The 22,012-nt window shown below is 40.0% G+C and overlaps 1 protein-coding gene across 1 annotated transcript in view; it reads left to right on the top strand.

The window, feature by feature from the left end:
• PDE3A (phosphodiesterase 3A) overlaps nt 1–22,012 on the top strand; it is a 359,524-nt gene that overhangs the window by 279,226 nt on the left and 58,286 nt on the right. The window contains exons 3-4 of the mRNA XM_037915985.2: nt 15,509–15,769; nt 19,480–19,634. Of these exons, the coding sequence (XP_037771913.1) occupies nt 15,509–15,769; nt 19,480–19,634 (416 nt within the window). The remainder of the gene's footprint in view (nt 1–15,508; nt 15,770–19,479; nt 19,635–22,012) is intronic.

Genomic DNA, 22,012 nt, shown 5'->3' with positions numbered 1-22,012 from the left:
TACTTGTCTTAAAAGTAATAAATGTCACAGCTACGAGTAACTTATTAGCTGTTGCACAATGCTGTTTATTTTGTATAAATTCTATGGCCGCACTGGTCTTTGTAGTGATCTGATAGCACTTGCTCTTGCAGCCTGTGATTCGTAGCTGTCACCATCAGTAGAACTTCGGACCCTCTGCTCAAAAAAAGCACAGGATCCTACCACCAATACTGCGCATGCACGCACATGTACACACACATCAGTTCACTGCAGTAGTCTTGACTAAAATGGCTTTAGTATATTTATGTGCTAAGAAAAAAAGTGACCTGATTTGAAATTAGAAGATGGAGACTCTGCTTGCTAATTTTCTGTTAAGCGCGGGATCTCAGTGTTACCCCCAGGATTCAGTGATTGGTTCTATTTTATAGGCACCTGAGTTTCAACCTCAGTGCTTTTATTCTCCTCCCCAGTTCAAATACACAAATTCAATGGATTTACCACCCATGCACCCACCCGTGCCATACTGCTACATGTAGTAATAGTAAAGGCCACTTTTTATGCTGCATATTTCTATCAGATCAACACTCGAACCTTTATCAGTAGCAGTAGTTAAAGTGGGGGGGGGGCGGCGGCGGCACAAGAGGTCACAGACCTGGCCAAAAATAAATAAAAATCAGGCAGGTTGCTGAGGGGCACGCTTAAAGACAGATGCCCCCCGTCTCCACACACACACACACACACACACACACACACACACACACACACCCTGATCACTTTAAGCACTGATCAGTCGTACGGCCAACTCAGCCAAAGAAATCAGAGAGAACCACAGAATAATCTAATAATATTTTAAATACTCAAATGTGTGTAACCACTACTTTCTTATACCTTCATCTAAGCAGAGAAATAAACATTACCATATGAGAAGAAATCTTCACTTAAATTTACTGACAGCATAAATGCAGATACCATATACCTCCTCTGAGTGTGTCTGTTTTCTGGTCTCTATGAATATGTCATCATTGGTAAATTAGAGGCACATTTTGTTAAATTTAGATTTGAATCTGGCTTCAGATTTTCCCAGTGCTCAGAGGAGTTTGGTTTTAGCCACAAAATACAGATCTTCAGCCAAATTCCCAATATGGTGGGATGGTTGTGATTCAGGACTTCAGTTTGGATTGATCTTTAATTAGAATTCAGAGGCAGTCACCATATCACAGTCAGGGCATTGCTTGAGCCCTCACTCATACACGAAAGGAGACTGCATTGAGGTTAGGGGCCACAAGTTGAGCACAACAGCTCTAAGAAATGAAAGTTGTTCAGATACATAAAACTAGGGACACAAGTTTAATGAAGGAAATAGATAGTTACTGAGATTAATAATAGATTTTTGGAGCCTTTCACCTCTAATTCATTGTTTGCAGCCTAGTGACTGAAAATTATCATCTCCTCGCTGATCAGTGACCTACATGGTCTTAATCCAGTTACTGGGAACAGCTGTGCACATTACAGAAAAATACCTTGGCAAGTGAGCATTTGCTTCATCAGTGAAGGCAAGGACTAAAGGCCTAGAACCTAACCTAAACTCCTCTCTCTCATGCAGGGGTGATCCTTGCAGGTTAAGGTTGAGGGAAGTCATGCCTTTCCTGTCTTCTATGGATATATAAGGGGACTTCAGTCTTTGGGGCCACCAGTCTGTCACCTTTAGTCTGTGCTAAGTGAATGAAAGAAAATCTCTTGAACACAATAGAAGACCTGTAGAGCAAGCTGGTTGCTTTTCTCTTGTGCATGAATTAGTGCCTCTAAGCTGGTCTTAACTAAAGTGTCTGCATACCTATGATCCAGTAAAACTCAGAGATTTGTCACATTTTATATGAACACACTTAATGTGTATCAAATTGTGAGATGCTACAAGGTCAAGCAAAATGTAGCTTGCACTGTATTGAAATCGTAGCTCTCCTGGGCTCACATTGGAAACAGGTCTTGTCAATTTCACTGAGTGAAAACAAATGAAAGAACCAGAAATTACTGTAAAGGAGAATAAGAACTGTACATTTCACAGAGCTGGTCATTAGCAAAAGGTCAATCGTGGAAATTTAAAGATGAAAACAAATGGTGTAGCTAGATAGAGGAAACATCTACAGAAGAATAGGAACTCATCAGTGAGGATTATGATGACATGACTGGCAGGGGCTAGTGAGGGAACAATATTGTGAGCTGACTGATTTCATTGCAGTAAAGTAGTCACAAATCTCATAAACTTGGGCTTCTAAGTTCATGTGTTGTCCTCCCAGAACATATTTACTGCTGACCTGATTTTAAAAGGTCTGTTGCTTACAGAAAACTTCACAACGCTAGGCCACTGATGTACTGAGACTACTGCCTGTGGCATACTGAACAATATTGGCTTACTGTTTCCTTGTATTCCCCCATTGGTCTGTCTGTATCCATCTGATGTCTTATACTTAGATTGTTAGCTCTCTGGGGCAGGGGCAGTCTTTTTGGTCTGTGTTTGTGCAGAGCTTAAACACAGTGGCACCTTGTTCCGTGATTGGGGCTCTTTAGCACTACAGTAATACAAATGATGATGATAGAAGTGCTGAACATTGGCACTTGCCATTGACTTCAGTGAGATCTGGGGTTGCTCAGCACCTTCTGAAAATCAGGCGATACATGTAATTATTTAAATGTTTTTGCTTACTAGGAGAGTCTCATGTTACAACCATATATGCAAAACTTCTGCGGGAGCAAGCTTTAGGGGTATGTCTAACTGCAATAAAAGACCCATAGCATAATCGTGGCTGGCCCAGGTCAGCTGACTCAGGCTGCAGGGTTAAAGCTAGTAGTGTAGACATTCAGGCTGGAGCCTAGGCTCTGAGACCCCTCTAGACCAGTGGTTCTCAAACTAGGGACACCACTTGTTCAGGAAAAGCCGCTGGCGGGCCAGGCCGGTTTGTTTACCTGCTCCGTCCGCAGGTTCGGCCGATCGTGGCTCCCACTGGCCGCAGTTCGCCGCTCCAGGCCAACTGGGGCTGTGGGAAGGGTGACCAGCACATCCGTTGGCCTGCGCTGCTTTCTGCAGCCCCCATTGGCCTGCTACGGCGAACCGCGGCCAGTGGGAGCTGCGATCGGCCAAACCTGCAGACGTGGCAGGTAAACAAACTGGCCCAGCCCGCCAGGGGCTTTCCCTGAACAAGCGGCGCTCCTAGTTTGGGAACCACTGCTCTAGACCGAGCCCGAATGTCTACACTTCAATTTTTAGCCCTGCAGCCCAAGCCCTGTGAGACGGAGTCAAACGACCTGGCTCTGACACTTTGTGTTGCAGGTTTTTTATTGCAATGTGGACGCACCCAGAGAGCTTGTTCCCACTTAAGTGTATGGGAGCAGTAACTTCAGTGGGAGCAGTATCTTTGCAATTAACGTAACATTGACATTCACTTTTTTAGTTTCTGGGGATAAAAACTTCAGAAAAGGGATAAAAACTTCCTTAAAAGTTTACTAAATGAAGCCATTCTTTTTTTGGCTTTTGTTTATAGCAGCCCTCTACAAACTACTTGAAATACATTTGACACTCCTGGTAGTAATTTTTACTACAAACATAGAATCATTTATTTTATATTAAAGCCTGCATTTATTTAGATCATATTGTCTGTGATATTTAATGATGCTGCACTGCTTAAAATTGTAAAACAATTTATAGTAGAGAAAACTGACGTATATAATTTTTAAAATAAATATGAAAATGATTGATTATCATGTCTCCTTACCATCCCACTAATAGCGCAATCTCTAACTAAGCCACTTTTCAAGTTGTATGCTAAATGAGGTGTTGAGTGATTTATAGATTTGGGGTTTGTTTTTTTTAATGATAGGGGTATGTAAATTCTTTGGTTCAATTTTAACTGCATTACAGAGCCTTAAATGTTAGTTTGAAAAATGTAGAAGGATTTGTGTGTGGGTGCATGGGAGGGAGAATGGTGATTTTTAATTGAATGTTTTTTAAGCTCATAGTGTATGCCTAGCTGCTCTAAATTGGAGCTTGATAGAATCAAAACAGCTTACTGTGGTAAACAGTCAGACACTCTGAGTAGCAGGGTTGATACATGGACTGTATGAAACCACCTGATTGACTAGTAATCGGCACGTCCCCAACCTCATGTGCAGCCTCATGTTCCTCCTCCTCTTCCCTCTCCAAAGATCACAGCTGGTGTTAATGCAATTCAAGTTTCGACTGAAGGCAGTTCTCATTATTTCCTTTGCATTAACATTATCAGCTTCAAGTTACCAATTTATAACCATCTGGATGTACACATTAAAGAACTATGATAAGACAGTTGAGGCCAGACTTTCAAATAGGGAATTGTACTGATCTTTGTGTATAATTTAAAGCTAAATAGAGCCCCATTTGGGATTTAATTCTTTGCATCTGCCACATTTTAAATAAAAGCAAAATAAAAAACCTTCTAAATTTAACTTCACTGATCTTTAACTTTTTGTGTAACAAACACTATTTATGACTGATTCTTCTATTCATCCCCTTGTTGTTGAATAGTCTCTTGGGCTGGGATTTTCATAACAGCCCAAAGGTATTGGCACCCAAATCCCATTAAAAGTAAATGGGAATTTGGTGCCTAACTCCCTTAGCTTCCATAGAAGGTATCAGCCATAATTATATGTCAGCATTTCCAATAGTGTTGAGAGGATCTCAGTTATAGAGTTCATCTCATGCTGTTTCTTCATCTCAGGAGTTCCTTTCCCTAAATTCTTTTCCCCACATGTGTCTTCTTCTGGGAGTCACTGTCTCTGTCTAGTGGATTCTCAAGCAGGTCTGCATTGAGAGGACATGAGAAACAGTCGCCCTCGTCTCAGTTCTAGCCCCCAGCAGCTGCTCATCCCCTGCAGTCTTCGGCTGAAGCCTGCTCAGTTGTTCTGTGGTGATGGCATATATCTAAGCCCTTTCATTTTCAGTTTAAACTGATTTTTACCAAAAAATCACGGGTTTTACAAAAAGTATTATTCTTTTTTTTTTCTGATTTTCAGCCTACTTTTCTATCTTTCAAATATATAAAAAATAAAGTTGTTCTATTAGGAAAATACAATACAATGCATGAGATATAGGTATTACAAGAATACATTAGTCTGTGTGAATATGCAAAGCAGCCAGTTGAAGTAAGGCTATGTATTAGTCCAGAAAATACACACAATAAACAAACAGGCACGCACGTAAGCTCTGAAATACTGTGCACATCTGAACATGCTGATGAATCTTTTGCGCACCACGTACACATGTCAAGCTGTTAGCAGATAGCGGTTTAAAGATCCAACACACTAAAATGGGAAGAAAACGAAAATCAGTATCAGAAGACGTTTCAGAACACAAGGGAGTCTTCAAAAGTTTTAAAGAAACAAAACCAGGAGAAAAGGATGAAGTTGAGTGTATGCGCTGCAAATGGTGTGGCCCAATTATGAAATGTAAATATTTATAGGCTAACTGTTCTAAGTCTACAACAGTAAACTGTTTATTCAAATGAAAAGTTTTATTTGGGAATTAGAGATGTATTGTTTTCTTAAACTCAGAGGTGGCATTGTGTTTTGAGTTCTGTTTTAGTTCTGCAGCAAACCATATTGAATTCCATTCACCAAAGCATTAATCTGCTTCACACTTTTCCCCCCTGTCCTTCCATCCACCAAAATAAACCTCGATATTTACCTAGAAAAATCATTAATAGTTTTTTCCACCAATTTTCATCTGTTTTTGTGTGGTAGTAATAAACACCAATCAATTCCTGGGAAAAACAAAAAAATAAAAAACCAAAAACGAAGGGCCATACATGTAGGCAATTTAGTTGGCCAAGGGGATGGAGCATGCTCAGTGCAGACAGACTCTTCAGAGAATTTAACTGCCCCCCTCTAATAACCCTCCAATGAACATGTGTGCATTTCAGTTTTTCAGATGCTTATAACTTGGCTAAGTTTGGGTGGATTTTCACAAGGACAGAAAAAGGCCCATCGTAACAACAGAGTAATGCCCCTGCCAAACTTAAGTTCCTTCTGCAAAGCATAAAGGCATTAGTGTGCTAAGAAATTCTTAACATGAGCAAAACCTATTTTTCCTAACCGTGTTCTGGGACACAGCTGAACAATTTTTGCTGAAACTTGAAAACTATTACGGCCTAAAGCATGCACCTGACATGGAAGATTTCAGCCTGACGGTTAGTTTTGAGAAAGTTAAAAGCAAGTGAAAAATAGGCTCGTATAATAGAAAGTGTTAGGCAGCCTTATACAGAGCCATTGTTAACAGTGTCACCTATGGTATAAATGCAAAAAGTAAAAAATTTGTTCATCGCAACTGCGCAGTTAAGATTGCTTTAAGTGGTGGCACATTCCATTAATTTTTATAAAAAAACAAAATATTTCCTTCCAAAATTCATACTACTTTCTAAAGGGCTCCAGATTTAATATTTGCAAAAGTTGTGATTACTTTGAATAGGTTAAAAGTTACAGCCACTTAATAATTGCCCCATTCTTAAAATTTCACTGGTTGTATAGTCTTTCTTTGGTTTCTCTAGTTTAGTACTGTCAAAATTTCAAAATTGAAAACTTACAATATGTATAGATATTGACCATATCTCCTCTAAAGGGTATAGTTGGATTTAATTGTTACCCAAGAAAAAATATTTGTATTTTTGGGAAAGGACTGGCACAATAGTAAAACCACCACAGAATGCAAGTATCCAGCCTCAGCCTTGATTTTCATGGCTTAAGACAAGATGCAGAGTGTTGTATTTCTATGTACAGTGCAGTGGTTTCTCAGATAGTCCCTTGTGTCTAAAATCTTTTCCAATGTTCACATGATTCTAGGTGGTCTAAAAAAAGTGAGCAGCAAAATGCTGTTTCATAAGCAATTGGATTGGGAGGGTTCTGTTAGCATCAGCACCACATGCATAGTTCATTTCAACACGTGTCTGGTGCATTGTGAATATACCCATCTAGACAGAGCTCTGTGGAAGGTTTTCTGTGTAATCTTCATGATGATGCAAAGAGTTTTGCAGCACTCTGTCTGATCACAGAAGTGTGCTCAACTCTGTCTTATAGAGCTTGGGTTAGGTCCACCTACTGGGTAGAGGAACTTAGCTCTACTTCATTAAGGCATAGAAAAGGATACTCTCTGATTCATTACTTGCCCAGAGGGAAGGGAAAATACTAAGTCCATATGTTAGTGCAAAAGAACAGTCAGAAATCATATTTCCAGGTAAAACGGCAGTTTTCCCTCCTTAAAAAGCAGAAGAATTAAATGCCAAACAATTGTATGCCGACATTTTTCTTTCCTCTTTAGTCCTTTGGTGAAAGCTCGTAATTGAACTTTGGAGGTGGCTTTAATAATAATCTATTATTTCCAGTTCATGTTTATATTTCAAATCACTCTGTGGATATTTTAAAAACAAAGCAAAACTGGAGAGTTGTTTTCTTTTAATTTGGTTTTCAGACAGCTTGGTCTGAGAGTTCATGATGTGACTTGGAAACCATATCAAATCATGGTTTATTTCTTGGCCTGTGATTGTATGGCGACAGAAAACCTACCTGACACTGCTGTCTTTTTCTTTTTCTTCTCACTAACAAAGTGTATCTGAAAGTAACGTAGTTGAAAGACAACAGCTTTGCTTTGCCTATTTTTCTGTTTCTTCTTCATTTGCTGTGGCTTGTGAGAATTTGAGCATTATGCTGCAAGGAATGGATAGTGCTGTTGCAATAATTGGGGCCAGTTGCAAGCCGAACTATGGAAAAGTAAATGAAAGTTTATTAAGTGGTCCAGTTACCTGTAATAGCAAATGGGGATGGCTGGTAACCAGACTCCAACTCAGCCTGTTACCTAACGTTATTTATGAAAATCAGTAAAAGTGAAAAACAGAAAGATTAAGTTAGTCTAAACAGAAAGGTGTTTACTGATACAGCTCCAGGACCATGTCTGGTAAACAAGAAAGCTAGGAAAAGTTAATAGAACGCGTCATGCCATGTCATGTTGGAAGTTAGGCCTAATTGGGGAACAATATAATGAGAGGACAGACTATGCTGCCACCCCTTTCTTTTGTTTGGAGGCCCTTAAAAAGAGACTTTGGGGTGGGAACAGATGGATCACCTGAGGTGTTCCTGGAGGAGGAGGAAAGCTATCAGGCTTCCACTCCACTCCAGACACTTTGTCCTTCACCTGTGGATCCCAAAGGTAATCACACCATCAAAAAGCCAAGACCTCAGCACAGTAGCAGAGATGTATGCCCATCACTGCTGCACCAGTGAAGACTTGAGGCAGAGACACGTGAGATTCTGCTCTGTCTCCCCTTCGCTTGTGTGTTCCTTTCTGCCCCACTATTTTTCCTCTTGTCCTGTTTCTCTATCGGCTTTTGATTTTATCCGGAGGTTAACTGTGCTATGCAGCACCACCACAAGACAGTCCATCCAGCTCTGTCCAGCCTGAGAGAGGCCAGGGGGTGAACCAGACCAGTCAATGACATCCTAGACCTTGGGCAACTGCTGTCCTGGATGACCTGAAAACCCAGAGCATCCATGTGACTGACCTGCTGCCCAGATTCATGAGAATATCAACAAAAGCCACATTTCCCCTATCTTTTACTAACCTGTCTCTTCTCACTGTTGTGAGTGTCTGTTTGCAAAGGCAGGGAAAGTGACGATCCTTCACATCTTGGAGCTGAGTAATAAAATTGACCTTTTCCTGCCACCAAGAATGGTTGTCCCACATAATAAGACTCTGATATCTTCTCTTTTGAAAGGGGCTGGCATGTGTTTGTTCTATGTAATCATTTCAATTTTAAAGTGGTTTTTAACTTGTTTTAGCTTTCTTTTTATGTGTGCTAACAGATAAATCTCTAAACTTTACCATGAATTTCTTGTGTGCTTGGTATAGAACAAAGCATGCTAAGGTGTGTGTATACCAAGCCCCAAACCTTGTTTTAAACTGTTTAATGTGAAACAGTTTCAGGGTCGTGTTAACTCTTTGGGCCCATATATTCTATCTAAATTAATACCACAGTGGTTTGCATTTAATAGTTGTGCATTTTTTTCTTATTTGTCTAAGGTATGATTGCTTTGTGGATTGACATTAGTCATCTCTCTTTTTTTCTGGTTCAGTTAGGGTGGTTTAGTGATATGGTAATCAGACATGGAATGCCTGATGTTAGTAGTTCTGGGGACAAAGTTTTATTTGCAGTGAGGGGAACAGTTGGCGGTAAGGATACCAGATCTGCTTCTTGGATGAACAAGTCCATTATTATTGTTGTTGCCCAAGAATATCTTGTAAACTGAATTAGTTGATAAGGGTTTATGGGTGCAGGAAACCTTTGTTCCTATGTTTCCTTGATGTATTTGTCCTACAGATATAGTTTTGTCTAATGTTTTCCCATTCATTAAAGAAACAGTCTCAGATTTTTATGGAAAAAATCCTATAGAATTTAGTAAGATAAAACAAAAAGATAATTGAAAACTTATTCTAAAAACCTACAGAATTTAACAGATACATTTTTCAAACCTTCTTGTAGAATTCTGTAGGAGGGATACAATTCTTTTAAATTCTATACAACTGTGAAAAACAAACAAAAAACACCTATTGAAAGGTAACTTTCCTAGAAGGAATGAAGGTTGATTTTGTGGCTAAAGCACTGGAAATCAGAGTGAAGTTTCCAGATCCTCCCACAGACTGCCTATATGACATTGGACAAGTCTCTTTGTCCCCTGTCCTGAAAACACTATGCATGTGCTCATATTTATGCTGTGAGGTAGTTCCTTTAACTTCAGTGAAAATACTATGTGCATAAAGTTAACCACATAGATAATTGTTTACATGATGGTTCCATAATCTGTCTGTGCCTGAATATGCCATCTATTAAATGGAATAATACTTACTGTCTCTCTTCCTCTATCTACCTTTTCTTCTCAGGTGCTAAGGTCTTCAGGGCATACACTCTTTCTAACTACATGTATCTACAGGCCTAATGAAATCAGGCCCAGATCTTGGTTAGGGCCTTCAGGTGCTACTGTACTGTAAATAATAATAGTAATGATGAATGCTGAATTTTAAAAAAACTTCCCAGCATATATGCTTATTTTTTATACCTCATTCAGCTATGTGAACAAACATAGGTTAGTCAGTTAGCTTGCTTTCACTTTTCTTTCTAGTCAGCTTCACTTTCTAATTCTCACGCCCATGCACACCATTGCACTGTTCGAGTTGGAAACATTGCACAAGTATGTTTGTTTAAATCAGAGTTGGACTGAATGCACAAAGTTCAGATCAACATAAAAACTTCAAAATTTCAAGGAAGGGGTCAAATCCAAGGTTTTGCAGCATAGGCTAATAGATGAGTGCTGGCCCAGCAATAGCACTAAAAGCAAAATTCACCTTCCAAAATCAGTTTATCTGGCATTTTGCTTAGTTGATTACAAGTGTGTTATTTCATGTCTGTGTTTCCAAATGTCCAGACTTTGGGCTTGAGATGAGTAAAGTGGTTTGCAACAAATCCAGGAGAGTTCATATATGCAAAATGTAGCATTGATAGTGTGTATATTTAATATATTTCCCCTGTTATCTGACAGTATATATAAAATGACAGAAATCCAAAAATCATCAGTAGTTGTCTGTCTTGCATCAATCTTCATTGTTTTCATTTTTCCCCATATGTAGTTTGTCAAAAATAATTCCAGATTTCCTTTTTTAAGGAGGCAATCCATGCTAGGTTATATTGTTGAATAATGTTTTTTAATCATACTGTTTATATTTAATGTTTTTGTTATAATTTGGGGACTCTGAAGAGTATAGCATAGTTCTTCAGAGCTGTGTAGTGTAATTGTTTTATAAAAGGATTTGTTGTGTTTTATAGCCAAGACATCAACAGTGTTCTCAGGATGCATTTTGATAGATTCAATTCAAATTATTTGTATGAGGATTTATTTTAGCTACAGAAGATATTTGAAGTCAATCTATGACATGTAAGCTATTTATATTCAATGTGCATTGTTTTACCTCACTGAACCTAATTTATTACAGCAAAATTTCTCCTACATTTCTTTCTTCACTATATCCTTGTTGAATTGATACTTGGCTATATCTAGTTTTAGATTTTTTATGTATATATTTAATTATAAGAATTGCACAATTTAAGCCTTACAATTTTTTTAAAAAGTTTTTTGCATTTGTAATATATAGTAATTGCCAAATTTATTTGAGCATAAGCTTTTGTGAGCTACAGCTCACTTCATCGGATGAAAGCTTATGCTCAAATAAATTTGTTAGTCTCTAAGGTGCCACAAGTACTCCTTTTCTTTTTGTGATACATATGTCATATAGAACAGATTGTTGACATTTTAATGGTGACCGTTGCTGTGATCTTGTCAGATAACGTACCATAAGCAGGTTATAGGTCTAGTTAGAATTTCAATGGGAGATGCTGTGCATTTATATATTTTCATAACATGTACTCTGTGTATGTGTGTGTGTATACACATACACATAACGTTATAAAATTCCAGCAGTTACAGGACCATGTTTTCAACTGAAGTGTTCACTAATACAAATAAATGGAACGTATACCTGTGTGATGCTCCTCAGGGACCCATGGGCTGTGAGTCAATCTTGTTGCCACCTGTCCCTAGCATAAGGGAGTCTTGCCTGGGCCAGCTGGGTGTTAGCTTACTACCAAAACCACCCTGTCAGCTACTCAAGTGCTCTCCTCTGGGTTCTGCAGTTTGACAGTAGAGATACCCCAACCACTGACTCCCTTCAAAGTATCCCCCTGCAGTGTCTAGCCCCTGATCACTGGATACCACAGAAATCCCAGATTCTCTGTTCCCAAATGAACAGTGTACCATGTTTTCCCCCATTTAACTTAGATCCCTGCTCCTGTATCACACACAGCCATTGAGTTCAATTATGGTAAAACAACAGGAAATTTGTTTAAGAAAGAATAGTGATTGAAATAGAAACAACTGTGAGTGATAGAAATAAATAGTTTTGTACAAAACAAAATCATCAATCACAAAGTAGGGCCTACATTTATTAACAGTTAGCTAGCTAATAAAGTAGATTCTAACCCCAAAGTTCAGTCTTCTGTAACGTTTGCTGGCCCCCGTCTTTCATGAAGCACCTCGCTCATCAAGGTACCTCCTCAGTGAATGGATCCAGAGTGTCTTTCTCTGGCCAGAGATATAGTGAATCAGTCTTTTGTCTTTATTCCTACCCTGGTGATCCCCTTGCTCTCATGTTGTATGTTTTCATTTCCAATTGGTTTTGATGATTATAGTTTGTCTTTGATAGTTTTCCATTGACTTTTCTGGGTTGGCACCAAGTCAGACAATGGAGCACTATACATTACACAGTTCGCTAACCGGAAGTGGGGATGACAACTCCCTCCTGCCTGAATAGGCCCTCACCAAGACATATGATTCCTTGGTGATTTGCTTTCACTCCAAGACCATAAGAGCATAATTTTCAGGAGAGTTACGTTATTCCTTAAATATTACCCATAGATGCACCTCACAATGAGTGAGTATTGATAAGTTATAAGCTTTCAGTAGGGACCTCAGACACTACCATTTACAGATAAATACCAGGAAAATAGTGTGTTATGTGCTGTGAGTTTGTCTAGGGAAGTACAAGGTAGCCTCTGCACTGGGCTACTGTAGACGATCTGTCCCAAAATTTGACAAGACAGGTTGTGACACACAGAAGCCTCTACAGTAGCCCAGTGCAAAGGCTACATTGTACTTCCCTAGATGGCTTCTGTAAATTACGTTGCCTGCTAATGCACCAAAGGCAGCCTGGGATTGCCAAGTCACGGGGAAGGCCCAGTCATGTTCTGTATGTCAGCTCTATGCCACTAGAGAACTCTTTTTGCTCAGTTGCTACTCTCAGGGATGGCAGTGCTGGCTTAACGGCCGCTCTGCAAAATGTCAGCATCACAGTATATAATATCGGCTTTTATCTTAGTCCTGCTGAAGTCAGACCTATTTCCTTAATTGAAGTATTAATGTATTTTCTCATCTCTCGCTCCGATAATCAGGTCACCGATTTCAGACTCCAGGTTGAATAGGATTTCAAATTCTAAGTAGTGCTGTTTTGCTGAAAATATCAGACCTAGTTTTATTTCCTCTTCTGTAACACTTTGCCTTATATCTTTGAATTTTTTCCTTTTGGCCTATTTTGCTGGGCTGAGATAAGGAAAGACAAATTACTCCTCTCACCCCAAACCCTGCCTTATAATTTAAAATTGATGCTTTATTTAGCCACTGCCAGATTTGTTCATGGTGCAAACCCAGCTCAGGAGACGTGGGCTTGTGGTTCAAGTTTTGTCTGTAATCTTGGAGGAGACAAACCCCTTGTTGGTTGAGAAGAGGTATGGTATGTAATGAATGAAATCTTATCTTGGGAGCACTAGGAAACCCTTCCATAACCCGTGAAGGGAACTGTGCCAGGAGTTGCTGTCTCTGGGCACCTGTATGGGTTTGGGATGCTGCAATTGGTCACTCTGAGTCTGTTTACCACTCGGTGATTGGGTTCTCTTTGGCAGGTGTAGTGCAGGGTGGGTGGTGAAGGTGTCTAGTGGATGAAATGCATTCTGCTATAAGGAAGGAAAGATCAGAACTCTCTGTACCAATCCATCGGGCTCTAGTCCCTTCTCTGGAGAGAGGGAGGGCAAGTGAGCAGATTCCTTCCCTTCCTCTCCCTACGCTGCTGAGTTTCAGTCACAAAGGTATGTGTGTGGAGGGTGGACTTGTTGTGGACGAGGTAAGCAATGAGTCCTGAGGGATTCTGGTTGTTGTAACATGGCTGTATGTGGGCTGGAAGGGTGTTGGTGTGAGATCCCTGTTCTAGCTGTGGATAAGGGGACTGTAAAAGAAAGAATAAATTGATCCATTAAATTGACATCAGCCTTTTGTTTCTCATTGGGATTGGATAGCATTTTTGTATACAAAGTAAGTCACCTTCCGTGTTTAGTAAGACATATAGTAGGAAGTGCAGAAGCATGCGTGGTCCTGGACCCAAGTACAGCACTGGATATTAGGAAATTGGAGTTTTACTCCTGGCTGGCCACGGAATCACTATGTGACCTTGGCCAAATCACTCTCTCTTTTTGTGTCTCAGTTTGCCAGAGTGTAAAATTCAGACAATTCCTCAGAAGTGTTTATTTCAGTATTGCTTGCAAAGGGTTTTGTGAGCCTGAAGAAGTTCAAAGCATTACTGAGGATCGCTATTGTTTTATGTATTATGAGTTCCATAAATGCTGTAGTGACTGCGATTCTTCTCCTGCTTGTGTTATGACCCTTCTCCCATTATAAGAGCATGCTTGGTTCTCCAACCTATCAATGTCCCAACCCAGAAAAATATTATGCTCTGTCACAGTGGCAATTCTATCACTTGGGGGGTTATCCTACTTAAAAAAAGGTGAATATCTATCAGAGTAAAACAGATGTTTCTTCATCTCAGAGTTACGCATCCTTCGCATCTGATAGGTTGACAAAATAGATCTTCCAGGAATGGCTGTGGGGGCATTTGTTCCAGTGCCCCGGATATATACATTGCATCTGTGCCCAAGAAGGCGCTCCAAAGCAGTAACAGCCTAGCAGTCACTTTCAAGAGTGCCTTTAATAGATGACCCCATGTGGCACAACAGTGATTTATAGTGCTTCCACTAAACTTTTGACCTAGAAATGCCACTGCTTTGTCAATAATTTAGAAGTCATGGAAGACGCACTTTCTGCCTCAGTTCCTGTCTATTCTGCACCTTAATTTAAGCCTCCAGTTTTTATTCATATAGTTTATTCCATCAGACATTACAGTTCCTTAATATTTTCTTTAAGGCTATACCATTAGTTATTACTTGCAAATTATAGATCATTCCTCTGCATATGGTGCCATTACTTAAAGTGCTACTTTACTTTTTATTTAATAATCTTTCTTTTTTAATTATGTTCCCGTTATTATTTCATAAACTGATAAACTTTCAAGGCTGTTATGATCATCTAGTCTGGCGTCCTGTGTATAATTTCACTCTGGCATTCCTGTATGGAGATCAATAACTTGCATCTCAACTAGAGTGTATCACTTAGAATGACATCCAATCTTGATTTCAATATTCAAGTTTCAATATTGTTGCCCAGCGGACACTTACTTGGCAGAGACATTTTGTCATCATTGTCGTCTGCTTTCTGGCTGCTCTAAAAACTCGTATCTGTGTTGTGACCATTTTAAAAATAGAAATAAACTATATGCAATCAGTTTGCAAACTTGTTTACAGAGAAAGACATCGACCAAATGGTTGATCTGGTCAGAATGTTCAGAATAAATCACATTGTTTTAAGTTGTTAATCTCTTTTAATCTTTTCCTAGCTATCCACAACAAATTGAATAAAAGATACTGGTAACTGTCCCTGAAAAGGTGTTGGGTTTGATGTCACATGCTTTAGTTTGACATGTGGGACACAGCCATAGCCTTACATGTCCTTCTTTGTTTTTCCCTTTCAGTCTTCAGGTACCAGTATTACCGTTGATATCGCTGTTATGGGAGAAGCTCATGGGCTCATTACTGACCTTCTGGCAGATCCTTCGTTGCCACCTAATGTGTGTACTTCCCTGAGAGCAGTGAGCAACCTGCTGAACACGCAGTTAACCTTCCAGGCTATTCATAAGCCAAGGGTTAACCCTTTGGTGTCCTTCAGTGAGAACTACACCTGCTCTGACTCAGAGGAATGTCCAGAAAAAGGAGAAAAGCTGGCTATTCCCAAGGTACGTGCTAGTCCACATGTTGGCTATCACAGTGAATTTATTCCAGCTACTAAAACTTGATTCCCCCTTTTGGTATAGTATTGCATGGTTGGGTGTGTTAATGAAGATTTTTTTCCTCATCTTTTGAAGCATTAATCATTTACGTCTATAAGAAGCAAAATTAAATGGACTATTTGTGTCTTGTAGTAAGACAGTTCCTATTCCTTCAATGCTCACACAGTTCAAACCTGATCCTTCATGCAACTTTAGAAATAGGCATTCAACACAGGATAATTTACATACTTGCTATTCCTGTTTCTTAGTAGGTGTTTGAAGGAGCTGGAGTAAGGGGGAGTGGGAAGAGCACAGCTCTCTCTCTCTATGCTATCATAGACTCATAGACTTTAAGGTCAGAAGGGACCATTATGATCATCTAGTCTGACCTCCTACACAGTGCAGGCCATAGAATCTCACCCACCCACTCCTGCAATAAACCTCTCACCTACGTCTGAGCTATCGAAGTCCTCAAATCGTGGCTTAAAGACTTCAAGGTGCTGAGAATCCTCCAGCAAGTGACCCGAGCCCCATGCTGCAGGGGAAGGCAAAAAACCCCCAGGGCCTCTGCCAATCTGCCGTGGAGGAAAATTCCTTCCCAACCCCAAATATGGCAGTCAGCTGAACCCTAAGCATGTGGGCAAGACTCACCAGCTAGCTACCCAGGAAAGAATTCTCTGTAGTAATTCAGAACCCACCCCATCTAACATCCCATCACAGGCCATTGGGCCTATTTACCGCTAATAGTCAAAGATCAATTAATTGCCAAAATCATGTTATCCCATCATACCATCTCCTCCATAAACTTATCGAGCTTAATCTTGAAGCCAGATAGATCTTTTGCCCCCACTGCTTCCCTTGGAAGGCTGTTCCAGAACTTCACTCCTCTGATGGTTAGAAACCTTCATCTAATTTCAAGTCTAAACTTCCTGATGGCCAGTTTATATCCATTTGTTCTCGTGTCCACATTGCTACTGAGCTTAAATAATTCCTCTCCCTCCCTAGTATTTATCCCTCTGATATATTTATAGAGAGCAGTCATATCTCCCCTCAGCCTTCTTTTGGTTAGGCTAAACAAGCCAAGCTCCTTGGGTCTCCTTTCATAAGACAGGTTTTCCATTCCTCGGATCATCCTAGTAACCCTTCTCTGTACCTGTTCCAGTTTGAATTTATCCTTCTTAAACATGGGAGACCAGAACTGCACACAGTATTCCAGATGAGGTCTCACCAGTGCCTTGTATAATGGTACGAACACCTCCTTATCTCTACTGGAAATACCCCGCCTGATGCATTCCAAGACCGCATTAGCTTTTTTCACGGCCATATCACATTGGTGGCTCATAGTCATCCTGTGGTCAACCAATACTCCAAGGTCCTTCTCCTCCTCTGTTACTTCCAATCAGAAGTAGAGGGGAGCTCCTCCTAATCTCTCTGACTTGAGGGAACTCATCTCTGCTTCCTCCTTTTACTTTAGTGTTGATAACTGCCCCTCCCCTTTCAGCTTTGACCACTGAGTGTAGGTAGCGAGTGATGTCATTAAGGATCATTAAGAAGGAGGGAATGAAATGGTGAGATCAGTGCACTCTTCAGTTCTCAAGATCGGAATTCATATCTTAATTAGAGTTACAGGTGAAATGAGTTTGATGTTCTTGTCTTCATCCCTTAGCACCTGATCCAAAACCCATGGAAGTCGGTGGGTATCTTTTTTTCATTGACCTCAATGTGCTTTGGGTCATGCCACAAATGACCATTGTCCACTTGAAAAAAACTACCACACAGTTCCATACAGTGGACAACATTTGCTCAAGAAAGTTCCATTGCTGGAGATAACAAGATTTAGTAAGGACTGAGTTGCAGTGGCAGAGCTATGTATGTATAGACAAGGTATTAACACATCTAAACTGCTTTTTTTTTTTTTTTTTTTTTGGTACACTAGCTCTAGCAGAGCTAGCATGTGCTTGTGTACCCAGGCTGGGAGGCTCACTCCCAGATGCAGTGTAGACATACCCATAGAGAACTAAACAATGCTATGAATTCCTGGTTTCTATTTATACATGTTAGCAACATTCACTAGATAGAGAGAAACCTCTTATCAGTTTGGAGGTCATTTAAATTGCCAGGTCATCCACTCTGACATATAAAAATGTAGTAATATTGCCATTAGCAGCGAGGCTTATATTTTACTTTGGGAACTAAGTAAAACAATACTATGTTGTTTTGTTCTTATCCTGTACAAATAGTTTCTGCTGCCTAAAGTTATGGAGGCAACTGATGGTCATTTTTTTATATTTTATAGGACTTTTAATATGCCTCTTTCATTTTTATAGAGCTTATATTTCCTTTAATTGAAGAAAAATTAGTCCCACTGAGCACTTTTGCTGTATATACTCTATATAATGTAATAGCTCCTATTGAAAACTCAATATTCATTGGCCCAGATGACTGCAGTAATGGTGATATTTCCATATGCATAAATAGTACATATTAAGATTTCAGTGTGGATTGACAAGTGCTGAATTTCTTGGGAGGCTCTCTGTAACAAGGTAAATTAGATGCAAACTGACATATTTAGATAGTTTTGGAAAAACAACATATACAGAAAAACAATCATGTATTACAGGCAGGGCTGAAGGACTGCTTATTCTTAAGGTTGCCTGACACTTCCCATTATGAGACCCTGATTTCAATTGCTTATAACTTTGCAAAACTTTAACCATTTGGGCTGAAATTTACCATTCACAGTGTCTGCCTCAGACTGAATCTTTTGACCCAATGGCACAATAAGCCAATGACATCCACTGTAGATCCTTATAAATGTGTATATATTTTATTTTTTTAGTACTTCTCAAACTGAAAATTCGTCATGATAATGAAAAGGCAACAAATAATTAATATAAAAATTCAACATCTGCAACATACTGATGGGACCACTCGTATATCCGCAATAAAACTGACCCCACAAATAACAGTAACCCCCTAATCAACTCCACCCATTCCCTCAACCTGCCTCCTCGCCAGACACCTGGGAAAAGCCCCATCAACAAGAATCAGGTAGCGAGACGTAAGGAGCACGCAAGACAATCAGATAAGTCAGGAAAACCCTGCTGCAAGCAATCCAATAGAATTTATCCCCACCCCCCGTTTGCCCTGCCATGAAAGATTTTTACTGGTAATTTTTCTTCCTTTTTGCAAAAGCATTGTGGAAGATTTAGTGTCCCATCACTTAAATGTTTGAATTTCATGGATTGTCTTCAATTTGGCTGGATAGAGCAGAGAAACCTGCAGGGGTTTTTTTTTGGGGGGGGGAGGGTGGACAGTGGGGTTGTTTTGTTGTTTTGTTTCCTTTCCTGCTTCCTATCTCTGATGTCAACGTATGTGTGGCTGCTATTTCCAACTCTTTAAGCAACTTGCTAGGGTGACTTTGGCCAAGTCACTTAGGGCTTGTTTCTCAAAGGTGCTGAGGTCTTTAACGTTGACTTCAATGGGACCTCTGAGTGCTGAGCATTTCTGACAATCAGTCCCTTGACCTTTCTTTGCCTCAATTTCCCCATCTGTAAAATAGGGCTTATGACACTTACCCACCTCACAGGGTATGTCAGGCTCAATTCATGAATTGACATTTGAGATCCCTGATGAAAGGTGATATATATATAATTGCAAAGCATTATCTGCTCTAGCGCCTACGGAAGAGTCTGCCTCCAGGTCTGCTCAGGCGAGTGTCATCAACTTGGACCACAACAACATCTGCCACAGGTTTACCGACCTTGGAGCCTGCACCAGTGAGAAGAGACCGCAGTGGCAGCATCAAACCTCATGAATCTTCTTCATCCAGGTAAGAAAACCTCTCTTTGTATCTTTAGGAGAACTTCTTTGGTTTTCTGTGGGCATGTAGGTGTGTAATAATGTCTTCTCTTGGGAAACTGTAGGTCAGAAATTTGAAAGAATTCCCATTCTAGGGGTTTTTTTGTTTGGTTGGTTTTTTTAAGAGAATTAAAGCCTTTATATTAGGCCAGATTATTACAAACACAAATTCAGAAAGGTTTAGAAGCCAAAAGGCTCAATGAGTTGCAAAACCAGAACTTAAAAAGATTATGTAAAAAAAAAATTGTCTATTAAAGGTCTTTGCTACATTCTTCTTCTATATCCTTATACTCTTTCCTCTGCATTTTCTGAGCAGATAGTTCTGATGATTGATTATAAGTATTTTTAAATGAAATGTACAATTTCAGCCATCTGACAATAAGAGCAAGAAATTTCAAGGTGTGTTTTAGTGGTGCCATTAATATTATTATTTCAAGAACACCACAAGTGTTCAAGGGGCTCTGCAGATATAAAAGAAGATTAGTTCTCAACCTTGATTAGCTTTCAAGCTAACTAATTCAAATGTAATGCAAACAGTAAAAAGTCATTTGCAAAAGTGTAAGCAGACAACACCACAGAGGAGTATAATCTTGGAAGGCAAGGCCAAAGAAGTGGGTTTGAAAGAGGAAAAGGAGAGTGTTGAAAGAGAGTGTTCCAAGCATTAAAAAGGTACAATATAAGAACTATGACACAAAGGGAGTAATTAGGAAGGAGAACATTGATTGCATAGTGCACAAAGCAGGCATGATAGAATTTGAAACCAGAGACATAGGTGGGGGCAGAGCTGTGTAGAACCATTCCTTACAGAACATTTTCTAGCACTGTATCCAGGCTAGTTTTCAATGTTCCCAGGGAGTGCTGCTCACCAGGTGCACCATACAATTTTATGTGGGGATTGGCAAATTCTTATTACAAAGTTTATAGTTCTGGTATAGAAACAAAATAAAGAGCTAACCTTTCTGTTCATGTATGTATTGAGGCTTCCAAGCTTCCTTGTGCTATCAACATACAACCCTTCCAAATTCCCTCAGTCCTTTTTGTCTCATCTTATTAAAGGGCTTGTCCTATAAAGGTCTTCCTTTCCATTTGATGCTACAGGAACAGGGTCACAGCAAGTGTTTTATGGGGATGGAAATTGTGAGGCCCATGTTATTTGAAGGTGCCTGAAGTTTCAGGCCTTCTAGAGGAGGCTGCCACTAGGGGAGACCTGAAGAGTTCCAGCTGCAAATAGGATAATTAATAAGGTTGTGGCCCTGGCTGTGGTAAAAGTTGTAGAGAGGGGGAGAGGGGAGAGATAATGATCATATTTTATAGCCCTGGAACCGGCCACAGAGGCATCCTTGAAAACATCTGGGGGCTGCAGGATGTCTTAGAAACCAAGTGATCCAGTAAAGTGAAATATAGACAAGATAGCACCATGTGGAAATCTTTTTCAGACACTGTTTTCCTGTGATTCATACGGCTTTCTTGATTTATGCTGTCAATTCCAGACTCTCACGTAGTATGTAAGCTTCCTAAGAAGGGAATCTGAAGCGAGGGGGAGGGGAGCGATTAAATATTGCTGGTGGTGTTCTTCTACAGTTATGTAACTCTTTCTGATGAGCCAGTTAAACGGGCAATCAGTTCTTCCTAAGTGTAGTGTCACCAATTGCATAATGATAGCTCTGTCAAGCCTCCCAGCCTCCTCTTTGCAACTCTTCCATTGTAGGAGCAGAAGCCATTCGTACTCCGGAAGAGGAGAGCGAGGCCTGTATGTCTAGCCTAACTTAGCAGGACAGATACAGATGGGGGCATTTTGCGTCAATAAAACACTTAAGAAAAAGGTCTTGACTAGGAACAAAAAATCTATTTAATGGCTTATTATTTCCCTTGCACTTTATCTGTGTTTGGCAAAGTGAGGCTGGAGAGTGAGGGAAAGGAATGTGCATCAGCCCATTATTCCCAAAGCCACAAAGAGGCAATGGAGCCATTCTGTGGCAGCTGTTACAACCACAGGATCTGCAGCTTTTGTGCCCCACAACCCATATGAGCAGGAGGTAGCCTATGTATCTCCATAATTGTGGACTCCCCTGCTTTGTCCAGACTGCTGCATAGGTTCCAGAATCCTGCACAGACACTCCCCTCTGTGCAGAAGTGGTGAGGCAAGGTCCTTGCATCGCTTCAAAGGAAAGTAACTTCATGAAAGTAACATCTTAGGGTTCCATATTCGCTTACTTCCTTAACAAGTTAAAAGATTTTCCTAGCTCCCAGCATTTCATTCTCATCCTAGGATCCAAAAACCAGCTGGGTTCATTCTGCCTTTTGCTTCATGACAGATAACTATTCTGCCTTCTGAAGGTAGCTAAGCCA

The sequence above is a fragment of the Chelonia mydas genome, chromosome 1, assembly GCF_015237465.2.
Source record: "Chelonia mydas isolate rCheMyd1 chromosome 1, rCheMyd1.pri.v2, whole genome shotgun sequence".
NCBI lineage: Eukaryota > Metazoa > Chordata > Testudines > Cheloniidae > Chelonia > Chelonia mydas.
Note: the sequence above shows the minus strand (reverse complement) of the source record. Positions and strands in the feature narration are given on the sequence as shown.